The following is a 25,936-nucleotide window of genomic DNA, read 5'->3' on the forward strand; positions in this document are numbered from 1 at the left end:
TCCCGGCTTGCTGCAATGCACAATTCAAGAAGATTTATGTTCATCAGATTCTTCCAGTGAAACCCTGCAGCTGGTCAGCAAACCAAACTCCTTAAACAAAGGGAACCAATTTGAATGACTATTAGCTCAGATATTGCATATGTGAAACAAAGTATAAGCGTCAAGGGGCAACATCTCACATATCAAGCTGACATCCTGCGTAATGAAAAAAAAAGGCCTGCCAATGACGTTGGTTTTAATGAAGTCAGAATCCAGCATAATAGAACTATAAATAACATTTGTAGAACTGAACATGGAAGTCTAGGAGGTGGTGGTTTCAGTAAAATTGCTTTATTGATGTAATTTGCAGCTTTGAGTAATGGTACATCTTTAGTTCATTGAAAGGCAACTTGAATTAGTGCCAAGCGCTCTCGTCTTCTCTGTTGCATTGCTAAATCCACAGCTAATTCTGTCATTTTTGCACATTTGTTCTGGCATTTCCAACCGCTTCTTTGAGCTGTAGGATGAGGCCTATTCCCAGAACTTGACCAGGAATTCTACATCACTTCATTGATTAATTTCAGTGTAAATTTGGAAGTTACATGAGTGAAGCACCTTGGGATGCTTTACTACATTTAAAGGTGTTATATAAATGCAGTGTTTTATTGTTGCTGAAAAGATAACTTTTTTTGGCAGCAGAATGGAATGGAAAACAATTTATGCTGGTTTTCCACCCATCATCAAACTCCCTGAATACCCTTAGACTTTTTAGCCCTTCCCAATATTCACCTAATGAGTCCTGAGGAAATTTGTTTGCATATATTTTCAGATGCAATCAAATCTCTAAGCCATAAAGTTTCAAATGAATGTATGCATTAGTTCACCCATAAATAAGACTTCCAGGCCATGAATTTTAACCACTACAGTAAATCACATGATCGTTGCTAATGCTTTGAACAGAAGATGCAGTTGATTTGGAGTCTGGCTGAGGATTGTAGCTTTATTGCAAAATTTTCCTCCAACAATTTCCAATGCTCTGCACATAGACACAAATTAAAGATAAGCATTATTGTATAACAATGCATAGATTAAGTTTAACATTGACACTAATTCCCAGCTTCATTTTAAAAGGCAGACTTCAATAATCTGGCACTAGCTCTGTGTTTGGTGTGTGGTATTTAATTAACATGAAGTAATATGAAATTATCCACACCAAGCAGGTGACCAGAGCTGTAGTTTCTGAATATTATGTTGACATCAGCGGGGTATTTGAGCTTGATGGGAATGAACAAACAACCATCCATCACATTGAACCATATCTCCAAGTAGGGAGATGTGAGCCAGGCTCACAACCTGTCATATGAAAAGGGACTAAGTTATGGAAACAGCACAGAGTAAAATCTCCTGCATATAAATCAGTGAAAGAAATGGTTTTCCTCGTGGGCTGTTAGATATGGAAGAGAAGACGAATATGAAATTACACATATCATACAAATTAATGTTGAGATTCTTCAATTAAGAAAATCTGCAGACAAATTCATGTCCACATTGTAATTGCACATCGGCATCAATGGAGGAAAGTTGAGCAGATTGTTTTATACTTGCAGTCCAACTCAGCTAACTTCTGATGTTTACTGCATTGAGGCAATCCAGTGAATCTGAATATGATCTTCCCTCAAATACCATTAATGTTGCTTAGTACTCAACAATGTGCTGCTTGTTGTCCAATCTTTTAAAACAAGTCCCAGACTGTAAGGCAGGTCTTATTCTTGCACGCTTGCACAGCCATTAGACATTTCTGTAAAATAAATTGCTGTTTAGGTTGCTGAATTGTATTTCTAGATACAAGTTTGCACTTTGATGGGACTGAGTTGAAGGCGTAACATTTTTATGATGTTTGTAGTTCGCTGACTGTTCAGCTCCGAAGTATAAACACCTGTGGGAGCACTGTTTTATTGTTAGAAGAAAGCAAATCTTTGTATTTACCTGTTTAGTTCAATTTGCTTTGTCCAGTTATGGAGTGTTATTCATGGTTGTGCCATTATGTATAGATTAAATCATACACGAGTAGAACTATGTAAATGCATTACACTGTGCTATGATTTGAATTCAAACTTGAGTTACAAAGGCATTTACACACACAAACAGCAGATGGAAATTACTGTCATCTAGTAACTTTTGACAATGATTAATAGTTCTGTCTTGTTAACTTCTATAAAGTGCAGGCATTAGCAGATTTTTGGTGCATGTAATCAAGCTAATTTTGTTAATTAAACCTAAAATAGCATGTGGTATATGTATTTCAAGGATTTACATGAATAATTATTTAATTGTATAGTTGGTTAAAAGCAGCAACATAATTTTTCAGCTACCTGTTAGAGGTGATGTTCTTATTTTTCTTGGTCCCCATTGTTGGTCTTATGTAGTTCAAGGAAAGTCATCTTAGAAGGTTAATTAAAAAGTCCACAACATGGTAATGCTGCTTGAACAAATACAATAGGGCCTAGAGACTTACTGAATCTTGGAGATGGAAGAAAGTGTCTCTTGAGCCTGGTTGACTTGATCAAACAGCACTTTCTGGATCTATTAATTGTATTTTCCACAAACTAATATGTAGAGTGAATACCAAATAACACTTGATTATGGCTCATTTATGTCCCACACATTGAGTAGAATGTTTTAGTTAGGTATCCAGCCAGTGGAGTGAAACAGCTGGTGTGTGTGTGTGTGTGTGAGTGTGCTCCACCATAGTCCCAGAGAATCAGGGGCTGCTCTTCCTTTTGTGAACTGACTAGTGGTGATTTAACATGAGAGTCAGCACACCTCAGGTGAGGGGCAAGGTTGAGAAGGGGGGGTCTTCATGGATAACCTGCGCTGTTTGTGTCGCTCTGCATCACAAACCAGCCATCCAGCCAACTGAGCTAACCAACCCCTGAACTAGCTGGTAGCCCATTAGTGTTGGCGCAAGGACTGATCGATACTGAGGGTCGAGCCTCTTTAACATGATTTGGCAGGCTTTGGGTGGCAAACTGTCAGCTTGCTGGCTCTTGGTCAACCTAAAGGAGAAGGTATGACTACAGAGGTAAAAGAGAAGCCTAGTGTACCAGCAACCTATATTGTTCTTGTGGTGCCCAGAGGAGAATATCAGGGAAATAAATTTAGCCCTTTCCTTTCTGAGCCTCTTCTGCTATACAATCAAGGTTTACTGAGAGTAATATTGTTATGATGCCCATAGAGACTGCTAACTTTCAAAAAGAGATATGAATCTCCCAGAGGCCGATGGAAAGAATTGCATAACAAGAGGTTGACGTTTTCGACAGTGACTGTAATAAACAAACTAAAATCAACATTGACTAAACATTACTTAGTGGGCAACTAATTCAGTAAACTCCAGTAAATATACTTTTCCCATTAACTAATTAACATAACTGTAAACCTCACGCCACCATCAGACATTATGCCACGCTGCCAGCAGAAATGTAACTTTAGATGAAGTTCTAACCTCCTCCTGGCTGTTCAAACTGTTCTCTTCTCCCTGTCACACCAAGGAGAGTGTTCAGCCGATCTATTAGGCATCATCTAACTGACTTCCAGCAGCAGTGTACAGTCTGGAGTCACATTGGTCTTGAAAGGACGACAGATCCTGTCTCTTAAAATAGGGAATCTGTTATCACCATCCTTCTGCATTGGGTTAACAGCAAAATGATCTTCCCTTCTGCTAGGCAGCACAGCTACTGTTTTTGGTCTTCCTCTTTAGGCCCCTCTGCCTTAGTGTGTCTGAGAGTCTGCATCCAGCAGACCAGCTCCTCCTCTTCTGCAATACCAGATCACATGGGCCAGTCTCTAGGCAGATGATTACCATCCCCATCTCAAGGGCATTCTGCTTTGCCTCAACTTAAAATCAGCAGTTTAAAACATCATCACCTTATAAAGTTTCTCATTTGTTGCAATATACACTATGGATATTCTGTTCAGTAGGCATTTAAAACACCATTAAACTGCTATAAATTAAAGTTTATTTGTTAGTGTCACAAGTAGACTTACATTAACAATGCAATGAAGTTACTGTGAAAATTTTCCAATTGCCACACTCCAACGCCTGTTCAGGTACACTGAGAGAGAATTTAGCATGGCCAATGACCTAACCAGCACGTCTTTCTGTCTGTGGGAGGAAACCGAAGCATCTGGAGGAAACCCATACAGACACGGAGAACGTGCAGACTCCGCGCAGTGACCCAAGCCAGGAATTGAACCCGGGTCCTTGGTGCTGTGAGGCAGCAGTGCTAAACATTGTGCCACCATGCCGCCCCAGAAGATTGCAGAAGATTCCTGCGTAAAGCTATGATTTATCAGGTGCCTGGTGTTGCTCAGTCGAAGAGTCCATCTTGACTCCACTATCATTCTTTTTCCACCAGTTGGAAGAGTTTAAAATGTCCCCATTGTATGGCACTTGAACAACGTTTATACATGAGGTACTTGAAATTGTTGTAGAGTCAATCTGAGATCCTAGGTTGGCCACTCCACTGTGAATAGCAGAAAGAAAATTGATCTTAAACTAAAGGCCACAGAGGCTTTTCAGGGATCTGTGAAATAAGTGAATGAACGGTGGCTGGAAATGTTACTGGGGCAATTGAATTGGAAGCCAATCATTAGTACCTATTTGCGACTCTCTGGGTTATTGTTAATATTCATGACTTCAACTGTGATTGCTTTTGCACAGAAATATTTCAAATGTTTACAAAGGTACTACTAATAACTGACATCCAGTCAACATATGACATTTCATCAATGAACCAAAACAAAATTTAGGGAAAGTAGATTTTTTTTATAAAAGCTTTCCTGTGAGCATGAAGGTGGTAAAAAGAAGTCAATAAAAATATTTGATCATAGCAGTTAAAGAAGCTGGCTAATGTTTTTGGACTAGTTTCAAGGTACAAGCTTAAGTTGATCAAGCACCGTAATTTAGATGGATATTCTATAATCATTATTCCATTTGAAAATGGCCCTTCAATCAAAAATGTTGAAAACCATTGCATTACAGAATTTATAGCTGTCATCAGTTACATATTCTGCACTTTTAGATGTTTGGCAAGTTTTCATCGTATTACTTTCAACACTTTAACTTTATTATTATGAGTAATTATTAATACATGACTTAAATGATATGAAATTGCATATTCATGATTTTTGCAAAAGAGGCATTACATGTCTCCTGACTCATTTAATTTCCATTTGATACAAAACTTTGCACTAAAAGGTTTGATTCTAACATCGCTTTAGATATTTCCATCCTGCCACCAGAGCATTAAAGGTCAGCGATAGAAACTGTCCTATTTCCATTTCTACTGATGGGAAAGAAAATAGGGCCATTACTAAAATAGGCGACCAATTCACAATGCCAGAGGTATACAGGGCAGCAAGTTCAAAATCTGCCCCAGAAAAATAAATTTGTAATCTTGAAACAAATCTGTGGGTTTAAGTGACTCCTATATGTTCTTGAAGACAGTTTAGAAGCGAGAAATCAATTAACTGTTACTTTGATAAATGATAAGTAGATATATATATATAATATATGTGTGTTACTCTTGACATTGTGTAACTAATTGTCATCATGACAATTTTGGAGATTGATTTGACTAGCATCCTTACCAGGGAACAGGCCAACAATATCATGCAGGCTTTACAAATAGAACATGATTATTATACTGACCAAGTTATCCTTAGGGTACGCTCCTACTGGCCGTTCACAGCATGCTCCCATTACAACAAAGTCGGGACTTTGGTGTCCAGCCAAATTTTCATTCACTGAAGCGGGATGGGGAAATCCCACCAGTGTGAAAAGCCATAACATTTTGGCCTTAGCCTTTTATTTGCAATATTACAACTCAATGAAATAATTAACCAACTTGAAAATAAAATGGGATCTTCACAACGTCACTGTGATCTGTGATTGAAATGATAGGCTATCCCATTGCTAACGTAAATGATTGTAATTTAAAGTATGAATCATCCAGGAAAGACATCCTTAATTAAGGATTTAAAAACAAAAGATCTTGGATACATTGAGAAAATTTGGCAGCATCTGTAGAGAGAGAATTAGCGTTAACTTTCATTGTTATCTCTGTTTCTCTCTCCATAGATACTATCACACCTGCTGCATATCTCCAACATTCTGTGTTTTAATTTCAGATTTCCAGCATCTGCAGTATTTTGCTTTCTCACCCATGGTTTTGCAGCCATGGTGGCACAGTGGTTACTCAGGTTCGATTTCAGCCTTGGGTGACTCTCTGTGTGGAGTTCTCCTCGTGTCTCCATGGTTTTCCTCCGGATGCTCCAACATCCTCCCAAAATCACAAAGATGTGCATGTTAGATGGATTGGCCATGCTAAATTGTTCCTTAATGTCCAAAGTTGTGTAGGTTGGGTAGATCAGCCATGCTAAATTGCTCTTTATTGTCTGAAGGTGTGTCGGTTGGGTGGATTAATCATGGGAAATGCATGGGCTTACAGACATAGGATGAGGGGGGGAGGATGGGCCTGAGTGGGATGCTGTTTCGGAAAGTTGGTGCAGACTTGATAGGCTGAATGGCCTCCTTCATTACTGTAGGGATTCTATGATTCTGAAGATTGTCAGTACAGATTTAAAAAATGCAAGTTATGTCTGATGAATTTAATAAAAAATTCTTTGAGGAAATAATGGAATACAATGATAGAGGAAATGCAGTAAATGTTGTTATTGGTAAGGTTAATCTTGAGAGTCTTATTGATGAAATGAGTTAGATTGATATTATAAGTTCTGTGATACAATTGTAGAAAGCTTATTGTGGACATAAAACATTTGTAGTGATTCATGGATATTTTTCAGATCAGAGAGATGACAGTTATGGCATTCCTTTGGGCTCCATATGTTAACATGGGGACTATTGCTTTTTCAATATATAAAATAGTCTGGACTTGAGTATCAAAAGCTGCTAATAATGCAAAAATAGGGATTGCAATTAACTAGTCAAAATGACTTCAGGTTAGCAGATTGAGCAGCTAGCGATCCGATGAAATGTAAAGCAAAGGAATATTAGGTAATAAATTTTGGGAAAAGAGTAACAAGTGACATACCTAATTAAATCTTGAAAGATTGGAGGAGCAGAAAGATTAAGGTGAGAATTCTCCAATGTCATACATACCAGTGCCAGTGAGAATGGAGAATCTGGTGCTCAGCCAAATCTCCATTCACAGCAGCGGGATCGGAGAATCCCAGCTGCGGGCATGGTGAGGGAATTCTAGCTTATCTGTGGAAGGACAAGCTGAATGATAAACAAACTGACAGCTTGGTTTTAATGAGTAAAGATATAGGGGGCAATTCTCCCAAAAAATTCTAAGTGTTGAATTTGCATCAAAACTGAAGTAGATCATGTTGGTTTGTTTCAGTGGGAGTTTACACAAGAATATCCCACACTGTGTGCACTGCAGAGTGCACCAGCATGATTCATGTTTAAATGATGCAGGTGGGGCCTATCTCCATGGAAGAGACCAGCAGCATAGCGCCGAGGAGGCCATGTGCACGCACTGATCTGTTAGCGCCGAGATCGGCGCATGCGCAATGGCCCCTGACTGCCAGCCTCCCAATTGCTGGCCAGGTCGATTTGCTAGCCAGTCCCGCGGCTCCCACAATGCTGGCCCTCTGCCCTGCCCCCCACCCCTCCTTCACAGGAGGGCAGGGGGCCAATCACTAGCCCGGGCACAATCTGCCCCCCCCCACCACAGCCCCGATTATCCTGCCGCCTACCCCACCCCAATTTCCACCCACACCCTGCAGCCCCAACCTCCTTCCCATCCCCACCCCAATGCCCAGCCCCAATCACTGGCCTACCTCCCTCTGCCCGATGTCAAAGTACAGAGTGGCAGTGGGACCTCACACCTCCGTCGATTCCTCCCCCCATTAGGCCCCACCCTTCCATGTCTGGTGGGCAGTGCCAAGCTGCTCCCTGGGCATTGGCAGTTTGCCCTTTGGGCAGTGCCAGCTGCCTATGTCCAGCAGGCACCACCCCCTCCATCACCCAACCCTCTGCATGCCCCAATTGCCCTCCCCTTCACTCCAGCTGGGTCAGGCTGCCAGCTCCCTGGAAGTGGGGAACTTCTGTACACTCCGCTGGAGTGAAACTCTCCTGGCGAGTGTGGGGGCGATGCTAGCGGACCTGGAAACTTCAGTCCCAGCATGCCTGGAACTGAAGTCTCCACACCCGCAAATTGTATTTAAAATATATGGAGATGCTCATTTAAATAATTTATGCACCTCCTTTGAGTTTGAGATGGCAATGGACCAGTCACAGTCTCTCTGGATACAGGTGCTGAGCACTCACTATCCTGAAAATTCAGGCCTTAGGCATGAGAAAGGGCTGTGAAATGGAAGTAAGTGGATTGCTCTTTAAGGGAACCATATCAGATAGAATGAATTCTGTGACCTCTTTATTTGATATGCAGGAAATTCTAAATTTGTCCCATGTTTTCTTTTGCAGCTGCTACTACAACACTTTCACCTGAATCTGGCCATGCTCGAAGATGCAATGAGTCTGAGAAATCCTATTGTGTCAATGGCGGTGTGTGTTATTATATTGATGGTATTAATAAAATTTCTTGCAAGTAAGTGAGTGCACTTTTCTATAATATTTTAGAAGGGGTTTATTCAGTATCTCCTTTGAGATTAAGCATGTTTCATTTGATAATATTGAAAATATTTTGGCTTTCGAGTACTGAAGGGTTAGTTTGATGATAATCAAGGCACTGATTATACTAATTGGACTATGAAATTACAGCACTGTGGCACAGGGGGCCCAGAAATGTAAGTGTTGGAAGAGTTGTCACTTCATTGTACTGCTAAATGTAGCAAATATTCAACAATAGCTACAATTAATATTGATGCAATATCTTTGATACATAATATTCCCCAATTCACGTGACAAGAACTATTGTGAAGCAAAATTTGACACTGAGCCACATTGGAAATTACTGGGACATATGACCAAAAGTGGTAGACACTAAGGAGCACCTTTAAAGGAGGAAAGAATATTAGAGAGGCAAAGAGTTTAAGGAGAGTGTAAGACCTTGACAGCTCAAGTCAGGGATGTTCGAGAGGTAAGAGTTAAAGGGGAGCAAATATATTGGGAGGCTGGCGGAGGTAGGAAGACACAAAGCCATGGAGGAGCTTTACAACAAGGATGAAATATTTAAAGTTGAGGTATTGCTAAATCAAGGGCGAATCTAAATCAGTGAGCACAGAGGTGATGGGTAAAAGGAATTTGGTACACATTAGGACATGGGTAGCACAGTTGGATGATGTCAAGTTAGAGAATGTGGGGGAGCATCCAGGAATTTTTTTTCATTTGTTCATGGAATCTGGCTGTCGCTGGCTGCGCCAGCCTTTATTGCCCATTCCTAATTGCCTTGACAAAGTAGTGGTGAGCAATCTTCTTGAACTGCTGCAATCCATGTCTTGTAGAAACATCCACATTGCTGTTTGGAAGGGAGTTCCAGAAGTTTGACCCAGCGACATTGAAAGAATGTCGACATATTTCCAAGTCAAGTTAGTGTGTGGTTTGGAGGGGAACTTGCAGGATATGGTGTCCCCATGCATCTGCTGCCCCTGTCCTTCTCAGTGGTAGAGGCTTTGGCTTTGAAAAATACTGCCAAATGAGTGCATTCAAATTTTTGTGTCCAGAAGTAACAAAGGCATCATTGAGGGTTGATCAGATAAGACTGGAATTAGGTAGGTATATACCCCATCTGAATGACTGTTGAGAGGCATTGGAGGTAGATGATTGTGGTCAGCTGAGTCAAAGGCTGCAGACATGGAATTCTGAGAAAGATAGGCAATAATTTGAGAGGTGACAACATGTTCAAGGGCTTTGGAGTGGTAAGGGAGATTAGAGAAGGGCCAGTGGTTTGCAAGATTTGGAGGGATCAAGTGTTGTGTTTTATGAGAAGAGGCTGAATAACGGAATATTTGAGGGAGAAAGAGACACTACCTGAGGGGAAAGAGTAGTTAATAATATCTGCTATTATGAGAGCCAGGAAGGGAAGTTGGGCAGGCAACATTTTAAAGGAAGTAGTGTTAAGGGAGCAGGAAATGGGTCTCATGAACAATTTTCATGTTGTATTCTGTTTTGTAGCTGATAGGATTCTTTCATATTGTGTGTCAACTAAATTAAGTAAATACCTGAAAACTACCCATATTTTGGTGATATTTATTGTAATAAAAATGAAACCCCCGTAAAAAAAAATTACAGAAAGGCACCTTCAGTACTCATTGCTTAATATATACACAGATATACCTATTATTGTATCATGCAGAGGGTATATGAATCTTAACAAGTGTGCAGTGTGGCATTTCTGATTTTAGCTAAATACTGGAAGAAATGTTCAAGTAACAGGATATAAATTGAAACCAGCAATAACTCACTCCTTAGAGTTTATTCTCTAGAAAGATAGTATGAGTCCAACAAATCAGATAATACATTGATGCCTCTTGAGATTTGAAGCCCTAAGCTGCCATGTTCAATAGGTACATTCCTGCTACATAATAATTTATCCCTTTACAAGAGAAAAAAGACAAGCTGTTCCTTATTTATTGTTAAATCTTTCACTTTGAAATATAAAGTTGTTCAGAGGCTTTTGTTAACAAATCATTCTGTACAAACCCAACGGAAAGCATTTCTTATCTGACAAATTGAAGTGATTTCAGGCAACATCTATATTGTTTGTGAAATATTTCTCAAATAGGTTAATTCATTTGTATGCCCTAACAGCTCTCTCACCAACACAATTTACCTTGCATCAGTTTAATATTTTCAGTCCTAAGCTAAATTCCCCACCGTGCATTTTACCAATCTAAATCATTGCTACTATGTGATTCTGGCATTTACACAAGGATGAAGGATCATTCCCCTCTAATCCTATGGCTGTAAATGAATTAACTACATTTGGGACTTTTAGTAACCGCTTTTCGTACGAGTGACTGGTTTCCAAAATCTTTGATGGAGCAACGATCCAAGTTTCCTAACTGGTTTTATTTACTGGGGGAAAGATAAGTTTCAAACAATCACAACATTATTAATTGCAATAAGTTATGAAGACAGTAATGGTAGCTACAATTCACCTTATCATCATGGTTAATTGGATAAGAATTTAACTGCTCTGGATTCAATTTCCTGTTCAAAGTAGACACAGTTTTGTTCAAAAATGTGTACTAATGTATGTGTGAGAATATTTGGAAGTTGGGAGGAGGACAACTTTTATGTTCAGGGACTTTCGAGGCTCTATGTCCACTCTCTATCCTACAATGAATTGAGATGGTGAGGAATTAAAATAATGTAGGTAGTGGAGGTGGAAATTAATTGTATATCAGATTAATATTAAATTTTAAATGCAAAATATTGACCTTTAATACACAGTTTAAAGAGGATTTTTAAAAAGTGCAGCAAAAGAGCAAAATGTTTCTAAAGTTGAAATCTAAACCAAAAGCAGAAAATGCTGCAGACGCTCAGCAAATCAGGCAGCAGAGAGGGGAAATTAGGCCTAATGGGTTGGATTCAATGGATGCCGTGACCATTGCCCTCCACTGAAAAATTCAAGGGTTGCCCTGGAGAGATCTAACTCTCAGAGAGGCTTTAATTGGTTTAAAGCAAACCTTCTGCCCCATCTGGATAGGCAATCCCACCTCAGCAAGCTGCCTGCCAGTCAACTGGCTTCCTGCACTCTGGTCCTAATAGCGCCATCGGGTATGGTGGCCATTGTTGGGCCTACAATAGCCTCCAGTGCTGAAGGCCTCTTGGCCACGATCAAGCATCAGATCAAGCGCAAGATGGGGTGCAATGCCTTATCTTGGCAGCTTGGATCTTGTTTGTCTCCCTTGTGGGGACCATGAATTGGATTCAATTGGAATTGGAATTTGTTTTTTGGAGCAAGCAAGGAATGAATTTAGATCTGCCCAGTCTAATAAACAATGGCTTCACAGCTTTAAGGATGGAGTAATTGTTTTTTAAAAAGCCATCTGTGCTGAAGAACTTATGTGAAAGATATATGTTAGAGGGAGGGCAGGAGGGGGTACCAAGGGGCAAAGGGAACCGCAGAATGTTGAGAGGAGGAAAGGGGTGTCTTCCCTTTGCCTGACATGAGCTCGTGCAGTGATAGCTGCTTGGTTTGATGTTTGGCAGCCTCTGCTACTGCTGGTTAAGTCCCAGAAGCGGTAGATTGAGGTCCTTAAATGGTCATTCATTTGTCACTTAAGAGTGTTAGTTGGCCATAGGGTAGGCAGGCTTCTCAAAAGCAGGTAAAGTTGCAGCATGCATGCTATTCACGGCATTTTACCCACTGTCATGGGTCTGTAAAATCCAGCATAATATTTTAGGCCAATGACCTTTTGTTAGAATGGAGGGGTGTAACACATCAAAAACTGAAAAGGAAAAACAACATCTGGGAAAGTGTGTGTGAGATAACATGGAGGACAGGAGATGATTAATAACAGAAATGATAATAAAATGACAAAGGGAGGCCATAATAAGAAATAAAATTGAGAAATGAAAGGTATATCCAGGCCTTAGAAGATGTGTAGATGCTTACAGCATAATAGCAGGTAGCAGGGATGGGGAACGAATGCTTGGCCTTATTCTGACTCCATCCATTATAAACAAAAGTCCCATTAATAAAGTATTGGATGGATATTTTACTACCTTAGCCTTTTCCTACTTCTACTGAAATTTATACTTGTACAATTCTTTTGCTTTCAATCTTTGTTAAAATAGTGTTATGATTCTCTATTCCCTCTGCATAATATGGAAAAATCTGCCTGGTCCAGTTACTGAACTGTATATAACCCATACATGTTTTGTATAATTTATATCCATAGATCTGCTTCTGATGATGTCAGTCTTAATGTTAATTAATAGATGTCAGTTTGCAATGCTATATTTGAAAATCAAAGTTAAAAGAAGAAAATAGAGTCAGAGAAAAGTAATGAAGCCTTTTAATTCTCTGTTTCAATGGGGTTTTAGACTTTCTCCCAGTGAAATTATCTGGAAAATAAATGTCACTTTTTAATGTGGTCAGTTACGACTCTCCTAAGTGATGATTTAACGGAACCTCTCCTGTTTAAACTGAAGTTCTATGTATATCAGCATTGGATTCTCAATACTTCCCCAGAGTCAGTGTAGCTTGAATGCTCCCTCCAATGAAGTGCATTCTCTCTCTGCCTCCCTAGCATACATTCCAGATGAACACAAAGCAGGAGTTAGGCAATTCGACCCCTCGAGCCTGCCCTATCATTGAATAAGATCATGGCTGATCTGATATTAACCTCAAACCTGCACTTGCCTACCCCAATAATCTGTCACCCCACTGCTTACCAATATCCACCTCTGTCTTAAAAATATTCAAAGGATCTGCTCCCACTGCCTTTTCAGGAAGATAGTTTCAAGACTCACGATGCTCCGAGTGAAAATCTTTCACCTCATCTCTTTTTTTAAATTGGCAACTCCTTATTTTTAAGCAGCGACCCCTCATTCTCAATTCTTCCACAAGAGGATATATCCTGTCCACATCCACCCTGTCAGGACCCCTCAGGGTCTTCCATTCTTCAAACAGAAGGTTGCATTGGAAGGGAACACCTCATGTTATAATGAAAAGCATACTTGCTTCCATTTCTATTCAATAACATGAACTGCTCACTGCAGTGACATAATGGAACTATGCTAAAACTAGTTTGCAAAACTACAGGTATTGCTCCAATACTGTACGTTTATCTTCACTGTATCACTTCTTCTATGAAAGGAAATACAAGCATGTGACTTCCAAAATTGTTCATCTCTCTTTAGAAATTACGCTTTCAAGAGCCTGGTGCATATTTATCAGTTACTTGTTCCACTGGCAATCATTTTCCCATATGTGAAACATCGTAAAACACCATCAATGCTTTTTGCATCACCTGGAACTTGATGAATGATTAACCTCATAATCCTACGCTCTTTCAGTCTTCAGCATTAGAACTGTCATATTGATAAAAACAATCTACACACCTCCTTGCACTGTTAAGGGACAAGAAAAGTAATAGTTACTAACTTTTAGATCCACATTAGTGAAACATTGTTCTCCTCAAATATATTTGAAACTGTACATTAAGTGTGTAAAAACACCTGACAAGACTCATTGCATTGCATTTGACACCAAACACTATTCTTGTGTTTTTGCTGTCATGGCTAAATGGAATGTTTCACGTCTTTGGGACAAATGCTCATTTTTATGGAACTATCCAGATTCAATATTAAATGTTGGAATTTATCTTTTAACAACCTTGTTCATGTAGGCCAGTTAAGAATGTCAAATTCAAACTACTAGCGATTGCTGCAATTGGATTGGATAAAAATAGGCTTCTCGGTTTACACAGTTTACAAAGAAAGTTTTCGATTGTGTAGTTAATTGCAATACTTTTAGAAAAACGTAAATAAAGTGACAATGCATTGCCATTTTATTACTTAACCGCTTTTGCACTGGAATTTTAGGCTTGATGTTGCCAGGTCAACGGACCTTTTGACCTTGGCTCTGAGTGACATCACAGAAATTGATCTATGGGTGCATTTCTTGCCTTCACAGCTGCTAAAGATCTACGGCTTTACAGACCTCTGAGTTGCTATCAAAATGAGTACCGGCACGTAGAGGTGTTAGTCGATTTGGGTTTACCTGACTCTGGGAGAGCTAAAATAATTTATCATGCTTCCTGATTACTTTATGATAATCTTGTTAAAGGATTTTCCCATTGTTCCATAAAGTTTTAGAGGCAGATCAAATGGCTGGAAATAATATACCACTCAGCACCTTTGAACTTGTCTGTATTTTTAACTTACATGTGTTTTGTGATATTTCTCTCTCCATCTTCCCTCCCCCAATCCCTTATCTATATCTTTCCTATTACTGCCTGCAGCATTATTTGTCCTTCATCTAGTGAAGTAGGATCACCTGACCTTGAAGCTTATTCTGCAAATATATGAAAGAAGGTGGTATATGGCTTATGTGGGATGAGGACTAATCTTTTCAACCCAGAGGTGAAGTGCTAACCCCTCAAAGGCTCTCCATCCAATAATCTGGTAAAGAGCTGATAAAACTTACCCTTTGAATGATTACCAAGAGCAGGATTTAAACTCAGGCCTGGTTGGAAGTCTGACACTGCTGGAGAGCTCTGTGCGTTCCAGCTACAACATTCTGCTGCTATTGGCCATATAGTCAAACAGCCTCTTAAATTACATTTTGGAAATGGTACACCAGTTTTTCTGATCATTATTTGTGGGAAATGCTTCCTGATTTCACCTTATTTCTGATGCCATAAGCATCATCGACACATGGCTCTCACATAACCAACAACGACCAAAAGATAAATGTGCCAGACTTTTTATGACTGGTGAAAAGAAGCCACATTTTTTAACTGAGTCTTCCCAAAGGTCTTCCTGGAAGTAGCTCCCCTGCTGTTAGCATTACAGCCCCATTAGACATCCCCATCAACATCACAACATCATCAAACGTACAATGTTTCCATATGGCATGGAGATATAACTAATTGCTGACATCATGATGCCAGTACTTCACAGTAGGATATTATTCAAATTGTCACATCCAATATGTTAAAAAAAAGACCAACTTCGCTTCCAATTTACAGGAAAGCTGGCCATACAATTGGGATGTAAATGCATGAGTACTGTGACCACTCTGCTCAGATTCATCCTACAATATAAAAGCAAGTTTTATCAAGCTTAACAAAAGGATTAACTAAATACTGAAAATGTTGGATTGTAATATAAAGCCATTCCTATTATAATTGGTAGCATACAAGGAAGCAAAATGAATGGTTAGAATCTTGCTTACCAAATTCTTTAATGCAAGTCATCGATTTGAAAATGAATAAGGCAGAACAGAAAAACTAGTCACTTTATGTTGGTATAAAAATGGAAAATTTGCTGGAAACTCATTTTTTTAGCACCTCAATATTAAAACCATGAATCTAACATGTGCTGTATGATGGATGCAATGAAAAAGTAAATTGTCAATTTTTCATAGAAGAGATGTCATTGTATAATCAGAGTTTGTGTATCTTTTTTTAAATGTACTAAATACTAATGAGAGTCAATTGATGTTAAGTGTTCTCTGTGCTGTGCAACTAACACGCTGTTTTTCAAAGGTGATTGCTCTGAATACTGGCCTACAAAGAATAGGTGCCTGGCTCTGATCTGGGGATAATGACAGAACAAACACCATGACTACCACCACCAAGCATGCCATCTTTATATTTGTTACTTTCTCATCCCTAATCTGCTGAGTGACTGGGCACATGGTGTGTAACACTTCACACCATAAAGTTTTGTGTCTTAACCAACAATAACCAAATGATTTTAACTAATTTCACAGCGGAATTAATTTAAGTTCAGGCAAAAAGAAAATGAACAGCCTGTGCTGACTATGAATGAAGCAGTTATTGTCTCTCATGTCTTGTAGGCCTGTTTTGCCTTTGTAACGAGGCATCATAGACTTGCTCCACTAGTCAGTTTCACAACCAGCTTGATTCATTAAAGCCAGTATAATTAATCAACTGGAAAAGGTGAACCATAAAAGGAATTAATAACACCTTTCGATAAGATTTAAGCCAATCTTACAAAGGTGAAGGCCGCAGAGGTAAATTTGTATTAATATGACTGATGCCCAGATTTTCTTTTGGTCCCGTTCTGTCCTCAAATTGTACCAGGGTTAAAACCAGGACCAGACTGAATTACAAGGAAATTTCCACAACATCTTTTGTCATTGCTCAGACAGTTTAATCTAATAAGCAGGTAGGTTATGACATTATATTCCATCACCAATTGCTATTAGAAGTTAGATAATCAGGTTGTTGCAGTCTGGGGTTTCAATTCAGAGCAGCTAATTCCTCAAAAATATTCTTACGTCAGGAATTGAAGATTTGCTTTGGTAAAAGATCCATTCTGAAAATAAATGTTACTAAAAAAACCCAATCACTGCTGGGCATTTTTATTTATTTTCCACCAACTTATCTCTTTTAACCTTCCTACTTTGAAAATATTGTTTTATGCTGAGATATAATTCCACCAACAACAGCAGTAGACAGCCAAAGCTGCCATGTGCAAACTTGAAAAGTGATTTTGTTGAACTATTTTATGTGTGACCATATCCCTCTATTTCCATCCCGTTCATGTATTTGTCAAGATGCCCCTTAAAACTCAATATTGTATCTGCTTCCACTACCTTCCCCAGCAGTGAGTTCCAGGCACCCACCACCCTCCATGTTAAAAAAAATGCCTCATACATCTTTAAATCTTGTCCCTCGCACCTTAAACTTATGCCCCTAGTATTTGACTCTTCCACCCTGGGTAAAAGCTTCTGACTTGGACTTTAACCTGGTGTTGTAAGACTCCTTACGATGCCCACCCCAGTCTAGCACTGGCATCTCCACATCGTACCTTAGCTCTGCCTTTAGTCACTCAGTTGACCACACTATTCATCACTATTTTTATAAAAACAAGGCAAACTTAATAATATTTTCAGGTCCATTACTCCAGTGGTCTTATGGAGTGGCGAGTAGCATCCTTGCCCCTGAGGCAGAAATTCCAGGTTCAAGTCCCACTCCAGGACAGTTCATAATGTGGCCAACAGATTGCATATCAAATCTGCAAAGTCGTTCCAACACTCCAAAGGCAGGTAATAGACTCCAGGGCAGCCAAACTTGATGTGGTGTTGTACGCCCCTCAAACTATAAGCCTCTGGCAACAGCACAGGCTGGTGTCCTGTTTGAGGAAAAACCTTGCTATGGCACCACTGGGTGCAGGAAACGAAACAACATGCCCATCACCAAATTCTTTTAATGTTCTTTCCTTCAGGGCCTATTCAGCAATATCTATGCTAACCAAGGATTCTATTGATATACTCCCATAACTTCAACAGAAACTCCAGAGTTAACGCATCAACAGCTGTTTATGTTAATTCTCCAGCGTTTCTTTCGACGTTATGGCTGGAGATTTGGAGAACCCCCACAGGGATTCTATCTGAAAAAGTTATTTTTCAAGCATTTTGTAAATACATTCTGCTCGATTCCTTTTGAATGCATCATTCATTATCTAAACGTATGGGCTAGAAAACCATTCCCAGGATCATCTAATACCTTTTAATCAGTCAAGAGCAGATTTATGAGGGTAAGGTGACATGATCAGCTCATTAATTTTCTTTAAATTGGTACACATCTGCTGACATCTTGCATTATGAGGTGGTGAAACTTGCCACATGGTAAATCAGAAAGACAAAAGCATGTTTCATATTTAGTGACAAGTGGATGAATACATGTGTTGCAGTTCCAACCATCTGAACATAGTTATGGAAAAATGAAACTGCCTTATTAATAACATTTAATACCGCAGCTGAAAGAATAGACTTGATTATTTAATCCATGGTCATTTAAATTATGAAAATAAGAATTGAGGAGTTTGGAGAGAATAGTAGATGACAATTGTCTCAGATGTTCTAGTCTTTGAATCATCAAAAGACCAGACTTGCCTTCACAAGATGGCTTCAGGACCTTGTAGAAGTCCCAACACACTGATTCTGTAGGAATTGCCTGGGAATTTTGACTTCAAATGGTCAATTCCATGCTTCCCGAGACTCTTAGAATCAGAAACTTCAGACAGTTACTCAAGAAATGTTAGCCAGAGAAATCTTAGTCTAACTCCAGGATAACTACACAATTAACACCCTAAACACACACTGAGTTCTCAAACTGCTCTCCAACTCACCGACTCACTCTAGCTAGCCCCATCACCTGACTCCTCCCGCACTCCCAACTGACCAGACATGTCTAGCTCCAACCTGACAACCCCTCCCAATCCAAGTACCACCCTATCCACTTATCATCCTACCCATTTATACCCACTCATTGGTTTATACACTTGTACACTAACACAAATACTAAACACCCAGAGCTTTCCAGTGTGTTAGTGAATACTTTACAGCAGCTAGTGCCAAAAAAAGGAGGCATGTCATGTCCTCCGCTATGTCCCTTCCCGATCCGCAATGATCCAGCATTACAAGGAAGTAGTTCAATGGAAGGCTGTTCCTCATTTCTGAAGCAGGGAGTGGTAAATCCAACCAGAAATATGGAGTAGAGTCATGGCGCAGCAAAGTAGGAGCATAACAGCAACCTGACAGTGTTTGTCGCTTTTCAAAAGGTTCGGGTCATTAAACTTTGTCCAGTCACCCCAGCAACTTTTGTGATGAGCATTTAACATAAATTATATTTCTGTATTGGTGGCTTCCATTATGTTCAACACTCCTTTGTTCAAAAGCTTCATACATGCTTCACTTCACACACTATCGATCCATGCAAGGCATCATTTATTTTTCTGAAGACGAAATGCTCTTTCCCCTGGTTATCGCATTTGTTCATCTGCAGTCTTCTTGCATTTAACCTTTTTCTAATGTGCTGTGTCAGGAACAAGCAGAATCAACCTCAATTGGCTGCTTTCACCTCTGATCCTATCACACTTGTGCATGATTCAATCACATTTATGATGATTTGGCCCACAGCCATTTTCTTTTAGCAATTTTAACTGTAACTATATACTTCATAGTCCCGCTATTTTTCTGATTTTCTGCATATACGGGTGAAAAAGAAAGGCAAGCAAATTAACTGCAATGCTAAATTCGAAATAATTTTTTTTTATTTTCAAAGCTTTTAAAATGAAAAGGATGATTTTGAAAACTTTGGCTCTAATATACTCCTTAAAATATGAAGTAATTTTATGTTTCGAAAGCAGTAAATTCCAAAAGTTTACAAACATGGTCCTCTGCCAAGTATTCTGGTATTGTGGAGAAATCTATCCTTTGATATTACAAGTTCTAAGGTGGTTTTTTATGATAAAAATGTGCACTTAAGCAAAATATCATAAAACTGAAAGGAACATAACTTGGAATATGACTTCTTCTAGAGTTACACTATACCTGGTACAAAGCCCAAATTGTGTAAAGGTATTCTGTTAGAGGTATCTCATAACTCTTGTTTTCGATGGGCAATCAGATTCCTGAGTGACACTTTCACATCAGATTACACTTAAAATAGTTTTGTACATGTATGTTCGTGAGAGTCAACCCGCAGTCTAACAGGTTGGTTTACATTGAAGGATTATTTTTCTCCTGCCTTGCATTGTTGACTGGAATAGACATAAGGCAGAAGAAATTTGCCAACTCTTCTCAACAGGGTAAGCTAATAGTAAAGTTGCCATACTCATACATGATCATTGGCTGCCCTTCCTTTTGCAGAGAGAGAGCTGACGGTTGGTGATTTAACCTGAGGATCACCACACCTCAGGCAAGGGGCAAGGTTGAGGAGGAAGGCCTTCATTGAAAAACCTCAGCAACTATGGGAGTTGAACCCGCAATGTTGATATCTCTTTGCATCACGAACCAACCAATTAGGCTAAACTGACCAACTATATTTCATTATTCCTGGAAGAACGTAACTAGCTATCATAGTACAGCGCAGAAGGAGACTACTTGCCTTATTAACTCTGCACGGCTGTTTTTAATAGTAATTCAATTATTCTCACTCCTGGTGTTTTTCCTGTATTCCTGTAATATTTTCTCCTTCGAATATTTATCCAACTCCCTTTTGAATCTGTCAGCTGGTGTATTAAAAATTCCAACCACATTTAGCATAAGAAGATTTTTCCTCATGTTACCCAGTTCTTTTGCTAATCACCTTAAATCTCATCTCTTTGGTTATTGGCACTTCAACTATTTGAAGCAGTGGTGACAATTTTCCAGGCACACTGGGGATGGACTGGGAGGAACAAAGTTGATAAAATGGCACAAAGAGGTGTTAAGTGTGGGATCCCTGATCTCTTTCTGTACCATGCAATTTTGGGAATTGCATGAAAGTTGGTGGCTCAGATACCAACCAAGGCCAATTGAACCACTTAAAGGGCCAAGTAAGGACCATGTCCCACCACTATGGCCATTTTGCTCACATTTAGAAGGCTCTTGACCATATATGAAGATCACCCTGTGAAACGCAACAGCCCCAAGCGGGCTCCATGAGGAGTTCTCCTTCACGGACACTTGATTGCCAATGGAAAGACTAACCCCTCCACCCCCATTGTGGCTGGAGCTGCCAGTTCTGAGCCCACCTCTCATTCTTCTCCCCCTTCCAAGGTACCTCCCAACCTCAGTATTTAATTGCCTTTGAGACAGCCCAGCCACTGAAGCACCATATTCTTGTAGCTACAGCCTCAGCAACCGTCATTGCTAATGGTAGCATTGTTGAGTTGCCAGCCCTCTTTGCCAACTCTCGGAGCAATATGTGCCCTAGATCCCATTGTCAACCAACACAGGTCACTTCCCACTTTCAGCTCTGGCTCTGGGCCTTCTGCCATCTCCAGAAAATTCAGCCAGTTTCTCTTTGTTTACTTTATCTAAACACTTCATGATTTTAAACTTCCCTATCAAATACTGTTTTCTGTTCTAAGGAGAACAGTCCCAGCTTCTTCAACCTATTCATGTGATTGTTATCTCTCACTTATGGTATCTTTCTAGTCAGTCACTTCTGTAGCCCCTAATACATTCTTCTTAAACCCACATTCCAGCTGGGGCCAAACTTGTGTTTTATATAGATTTTAGCATAACGTTCCTGGCTTTTATACTTTATGGGTCAGATTTTCCAGCCGTGCTTGCCCCAAGAACAGAAAATCCCACCTGAAGCCAACGAACCTTTGGGTGGGCCATATCCCACCCGCTTCAATTCCAGTGGCAGGCAGGACGGGAAAGCACCGCCCTATTGCCGGAATTTTACGGCCGTAAAATCCCTCCCGAAGTCTACAGACCTTTCCATGGTCCCTCCCCCCCCTTGCCTGCTCCGATTCCTGTGGTGGGCGGGCTGGTAAAATTCCAGCCAATGTCTCTCTTTACAAAGTGTAGGATCCCTGCTTTGTTAATCTTCTTGCTGACTTCAAAAGTTTGTTATTCTTTTTATTCTTTCATGGAATGCAGGCAAATCTGCCAAGGCCAATATTTGTTACCCATCCCTGATTGTCCTTGAACTAAGTGGCTTGCTAGGTCATTTCTGAGGGCAGTAGGCTGAGGGACTGAGTCACATGTAGGTCAGACCAGGTAAGGATGGGAAATTTCTTTCCTTAAAGAAGGGTTTTTGCAACCATCTATGGTATTTTTATGGCCGCCATTACTAAGACTGGCTTTACTGCAGATTTATGATTGAACTTAATATACACCAGCTGCTGTGGTGGAATTTAAACCCATGTCCCCAGAATATTTGGCTGGACCTCTGGATGGCTAGTCCAGTGATATTACCACTACACACCACAAGGGCAGGCACGGTGGCACAGTGGTTAGCACTGCTGCCTCACAGCTCCAGGGACTGAGTTCAATTCTGGCCTCAGGCCACTGTCTGTGTAGAGTTTGCACATTCTCCCCATGTCTGTGTGGATTTGATCTGGGTGTTCCAGTTTCCTCCCATAGTCCAAAGATGTGTGGGTCAAGTTAATTGGCCATGCTAAATTGCCATTTAGTGTCCTGGGATGACACTCGATGAGACGGATTACCTCCTTCTGCAATGTAGGGATTCCATGAAGTCTGTGCTGGCTCTTATAAGATCCCTATAATACAAAAGGAGGCCATTCAGTCCATCTTCTTTATTAATCCATGCCCAACAGTTAATTTTCACACATCATTATTTCTACAAGCTTCTCTGTAACTGAATTTAAACTGATTGCATGTACATGCCATGTTTATTCTTCTCACCTTTCTCAACACGTAACTAATAGGCCCCGTGTAAAATCCTTATAATGGTGTAACATCACAGTTAAAGAGCAAAAGTTCTTTGTGACATGACTCAATTTATTAGGTTTTGTGCCAGATAGATGACCTCAGAGGACTAGCAAAAGTATCAGTTGGTTCTTTGGAAACCTTCACAGCTCTGGTTACGAAACCAGACTGCATTTTTCACTCTGTCAGCCTCTTCAGATGTAACTTGTGGTTTCATTTCATCAATCTGCAGAATTGAACTGACCCTATATGCTTATAATGTGTTCTCTTAACCAAAAGAAGACTTGTTTTAGCTTTTCAACAAGATTGGGAGAACATAGATTAATTAAATTGGAATCTGGATAAAGCAACAAACAAAAGGAGGGAATTGGCAAATTAGCTGGAATGAGGCAAAAAAAAGTAAAGAAAAATTAGCTTTTCTACAGGTCAGTGAGGAAAACATAATGAGATAAATCATGTTTTGTAAGATGGCCAATTCAGTAATTATTATTTTTGATCAATGCTCTATTCACTTATTCTTAAAGATATTTAGAACATACGAATCTCACATATATTTCTAAGTAGATTTTCAGCAAACTGAATAAGTAAGACAAAATGATGTAGAAACATATAATACAAGATTACCGATTATATACAAACGTCAAGTTTGTGGACTTTTATCCAGGACGCATGGGGAAGATAGAGAAGTGCTGTTGACCACACATGTTGCAAGCTGATTTCTCCACAATATGTTGAAACTTAATTCAGAGTCCTGTGCTTGTGAGAAACATTGTTAGAATTAAATGAGGTGAATTTCCTTTGAAAAAAAATTACACATAGTGGTTATTACAAAATATTGTCAATACAACTATGATTTTGTTGCTATTACAAAAATTCTCCACCTAATATCTAACTAATTTGCAAAGTTATGTTTTGAAATGTGTTAACACAATTTCATAGGTTAAACCATGGCCCGTAACTTCCTAGCTCTCCAGGGTCAGATTGGGGGTACCCCAAAGATGTGCTGGGGAATCCTTCTTGGAAGTTTGCAGGTAAGGGTTCACCTGGCAGTTGTCCAGAAGCGCTAACTTCGCTGGACAATTGTGTTGCACTGGGAACCATCCAACAAAGCGATTTAAATCGTTAACTTAGGATGGTTTTGTCTGTTTTATACTCAGTTACTCTGAAGGAGTTAGAAGGAAAGAAAGCACTTCTGGCTACAGAGTAACTGCAGGGTAACCTAAGCCCTGCTCACATGACCCTGCCCCCCGCACCCCCCCACAACAGACATCCCTGCCAACCACCGCCAACCCCCCCCCCCCCAACTATGCATCCCACCCTCAATCCAGCTGGACCCGACCACGCCCTCAATCCCCCAATCTGAAACTGCTTCCCTCCACCACCAATCTCCCAAACCACTGGACACTCCCCCATCCGACCTGACCCAGATCACCTCTCCCCCAATGTCTGACTTCCCCAACCACCATGATGTCTGCACCCACCACCCTGCGATGCCCAATACCCCTCCCCATGTCTACTTCCCTACCTCTGTCGATGCCCAAAATGCCTCACCCCTGCCGAGGTCCAAAGCCCCCAATCCTCCAATGTCTGAACCTCCACTCCACACAACCCATTCACTTGCCTTAGAAACTTACCTCTCCCTTTCAATGGGATCTTTAAACTCATCTACTTTACAACACCTAGTGCTGTAAAAACGGAGTCATGACATGGAGTTGCCGGCGTTGGACTGGGGTGGGCACAGTAAGTAGTCTCACAACACTAGGTTAAAGTCCGACAGGTTTATTTGGTAGCACGAGCTTTTGGAGCATTGCCCCTTCATCAGGTGAATAAAACTAACCTGATCAACAGGCAACGCTCTGAAAGCTCGTGCTCCCAAATAAACCTGTTGAACTTTAACCTGGTGTTGTGAGAGTGCTTACTGTAAAAAGGGAGTGCATCCTCCTTCGCTCCACTCCTTTTACACTTTGCCACATGATCTTGGGGCAGACTTCGCTTCTTGAGTCTTACCCAAACTGAGTCAGGAAGGTCAGGCGAGAGAAGTGCTTAAGAATGTAAGCGCAAGTAATCAAAGTAAGCAATCTGCCATTGATTGCCACTCCAAGGAAGTTATGGCCCCATGAGTTGTGTTACTTAAAATTATATTTATATTTTAAATACTTATATAAACCTTCAACTTTACCAGATGCTATTTATATGTTTCGTACTTGACGTGTGGTAACTCCATTCATTAAATTATAATAATTTCATATATTAGTATAACTTTCACGCTGACTTGTCATTGCAGCTTCAATTACTTCAAGTTCCATAATTTTGCCTGTTCTTACCTTTTTACTGCAGTTCTCAGAAGTATATAGTACAATTTTGTTAGTGTTGTTTTAATGCAGAATCAGAAGCACGAACCAACATTTTTGTTCATTTTCGTCCAAACTTACTCATTATTTAATTTTATTGAGTTTAATTAAAATGATTTAATGCACTTGTTATCATTTTTCTACGTTTTCTTTGTACTGAAATAAACTGTTCCAACCTTCAGTGGAACCACCTGTGGTGGTTAACAGGAACATGCTATTTCAGCAGCTTCTTTGCAGTCTCATGATAACATAAATTATTCCACTGGGGATTGAAGTTATTTTGTAACTTCGGCCTTGCATTTGCCTACATTTGTTTTGTGATTTGTCCCCTTTTCCTCCCCCAGATGCCAACCTGGATTCTTCGGACAAAGATGTTTGGAGACTGAGCCCTTGAGAACATATAAACCTGATCTAAGTATGTTATGTAAGGAAGTGTTGCACTACTTCTAGGTATCCTTGGTGACACCACTGAAGTTGGGGGTTTTTACAGAAGCAGCATGTTAAGGCGACTAGGCTTTGAAAGAAACAATTTATTTTGATAACTCTTCTTCTGCTGCTGAATAACCCAGTGGTCTCACCAATGCTTTTGGGATGTGTGTCCTCGAATGCTCTGTTCTAATGTTAAATCCTTTCTATCTTGTTTCTTTCTCTATGGTTTTTGTTTCTTTTGTCAGGTGTCCAAATGAATTTACAGGTGATCGCTGCCAACACTACGTAATGGCCAGTTTCTACAGTACGTCC

General features: G+C 40.0%; 1 protein-coding gene across 1 annotated transcript in view; it reads left to right on the plus strand.

The window, feature by feature from the left end:
* nrg2a (neuregulin 2a) overlaps positions 1–25,936 on the plus strand; it is a 658,989-nt gene that overhangs the window by 596,845 nt on the left and 36,208 nt on the right. The window contains 2 exon segments of the mRNA XM_080201095.1: positions 8,492–8,615; positions 25,540–25,610. Of these exon segments, the coding sequence (XP_080057221.1) occupies positions 8,492–8,615; positions 25,540–25,610 (195 nt within the window).

The sequence above is a fragment of the Carcharhinus amblyrhynchos genome, chromosome 13 (genome assembly GCF_965287045.1).
Source record: "Carcharhinus amblyrhynchos chromosome 13, sCarAmb.v2.hapA, whole genome shotgun sequence".
Taxonomy (NCBI): domain Eukaryota; kingdom Metazoa; phylum Chordata; class Chondrichthyes; order Carcharhiniformes; family Carcharhinidae; genus Carcharhinus; species Carcharhinus amblyrhynchos.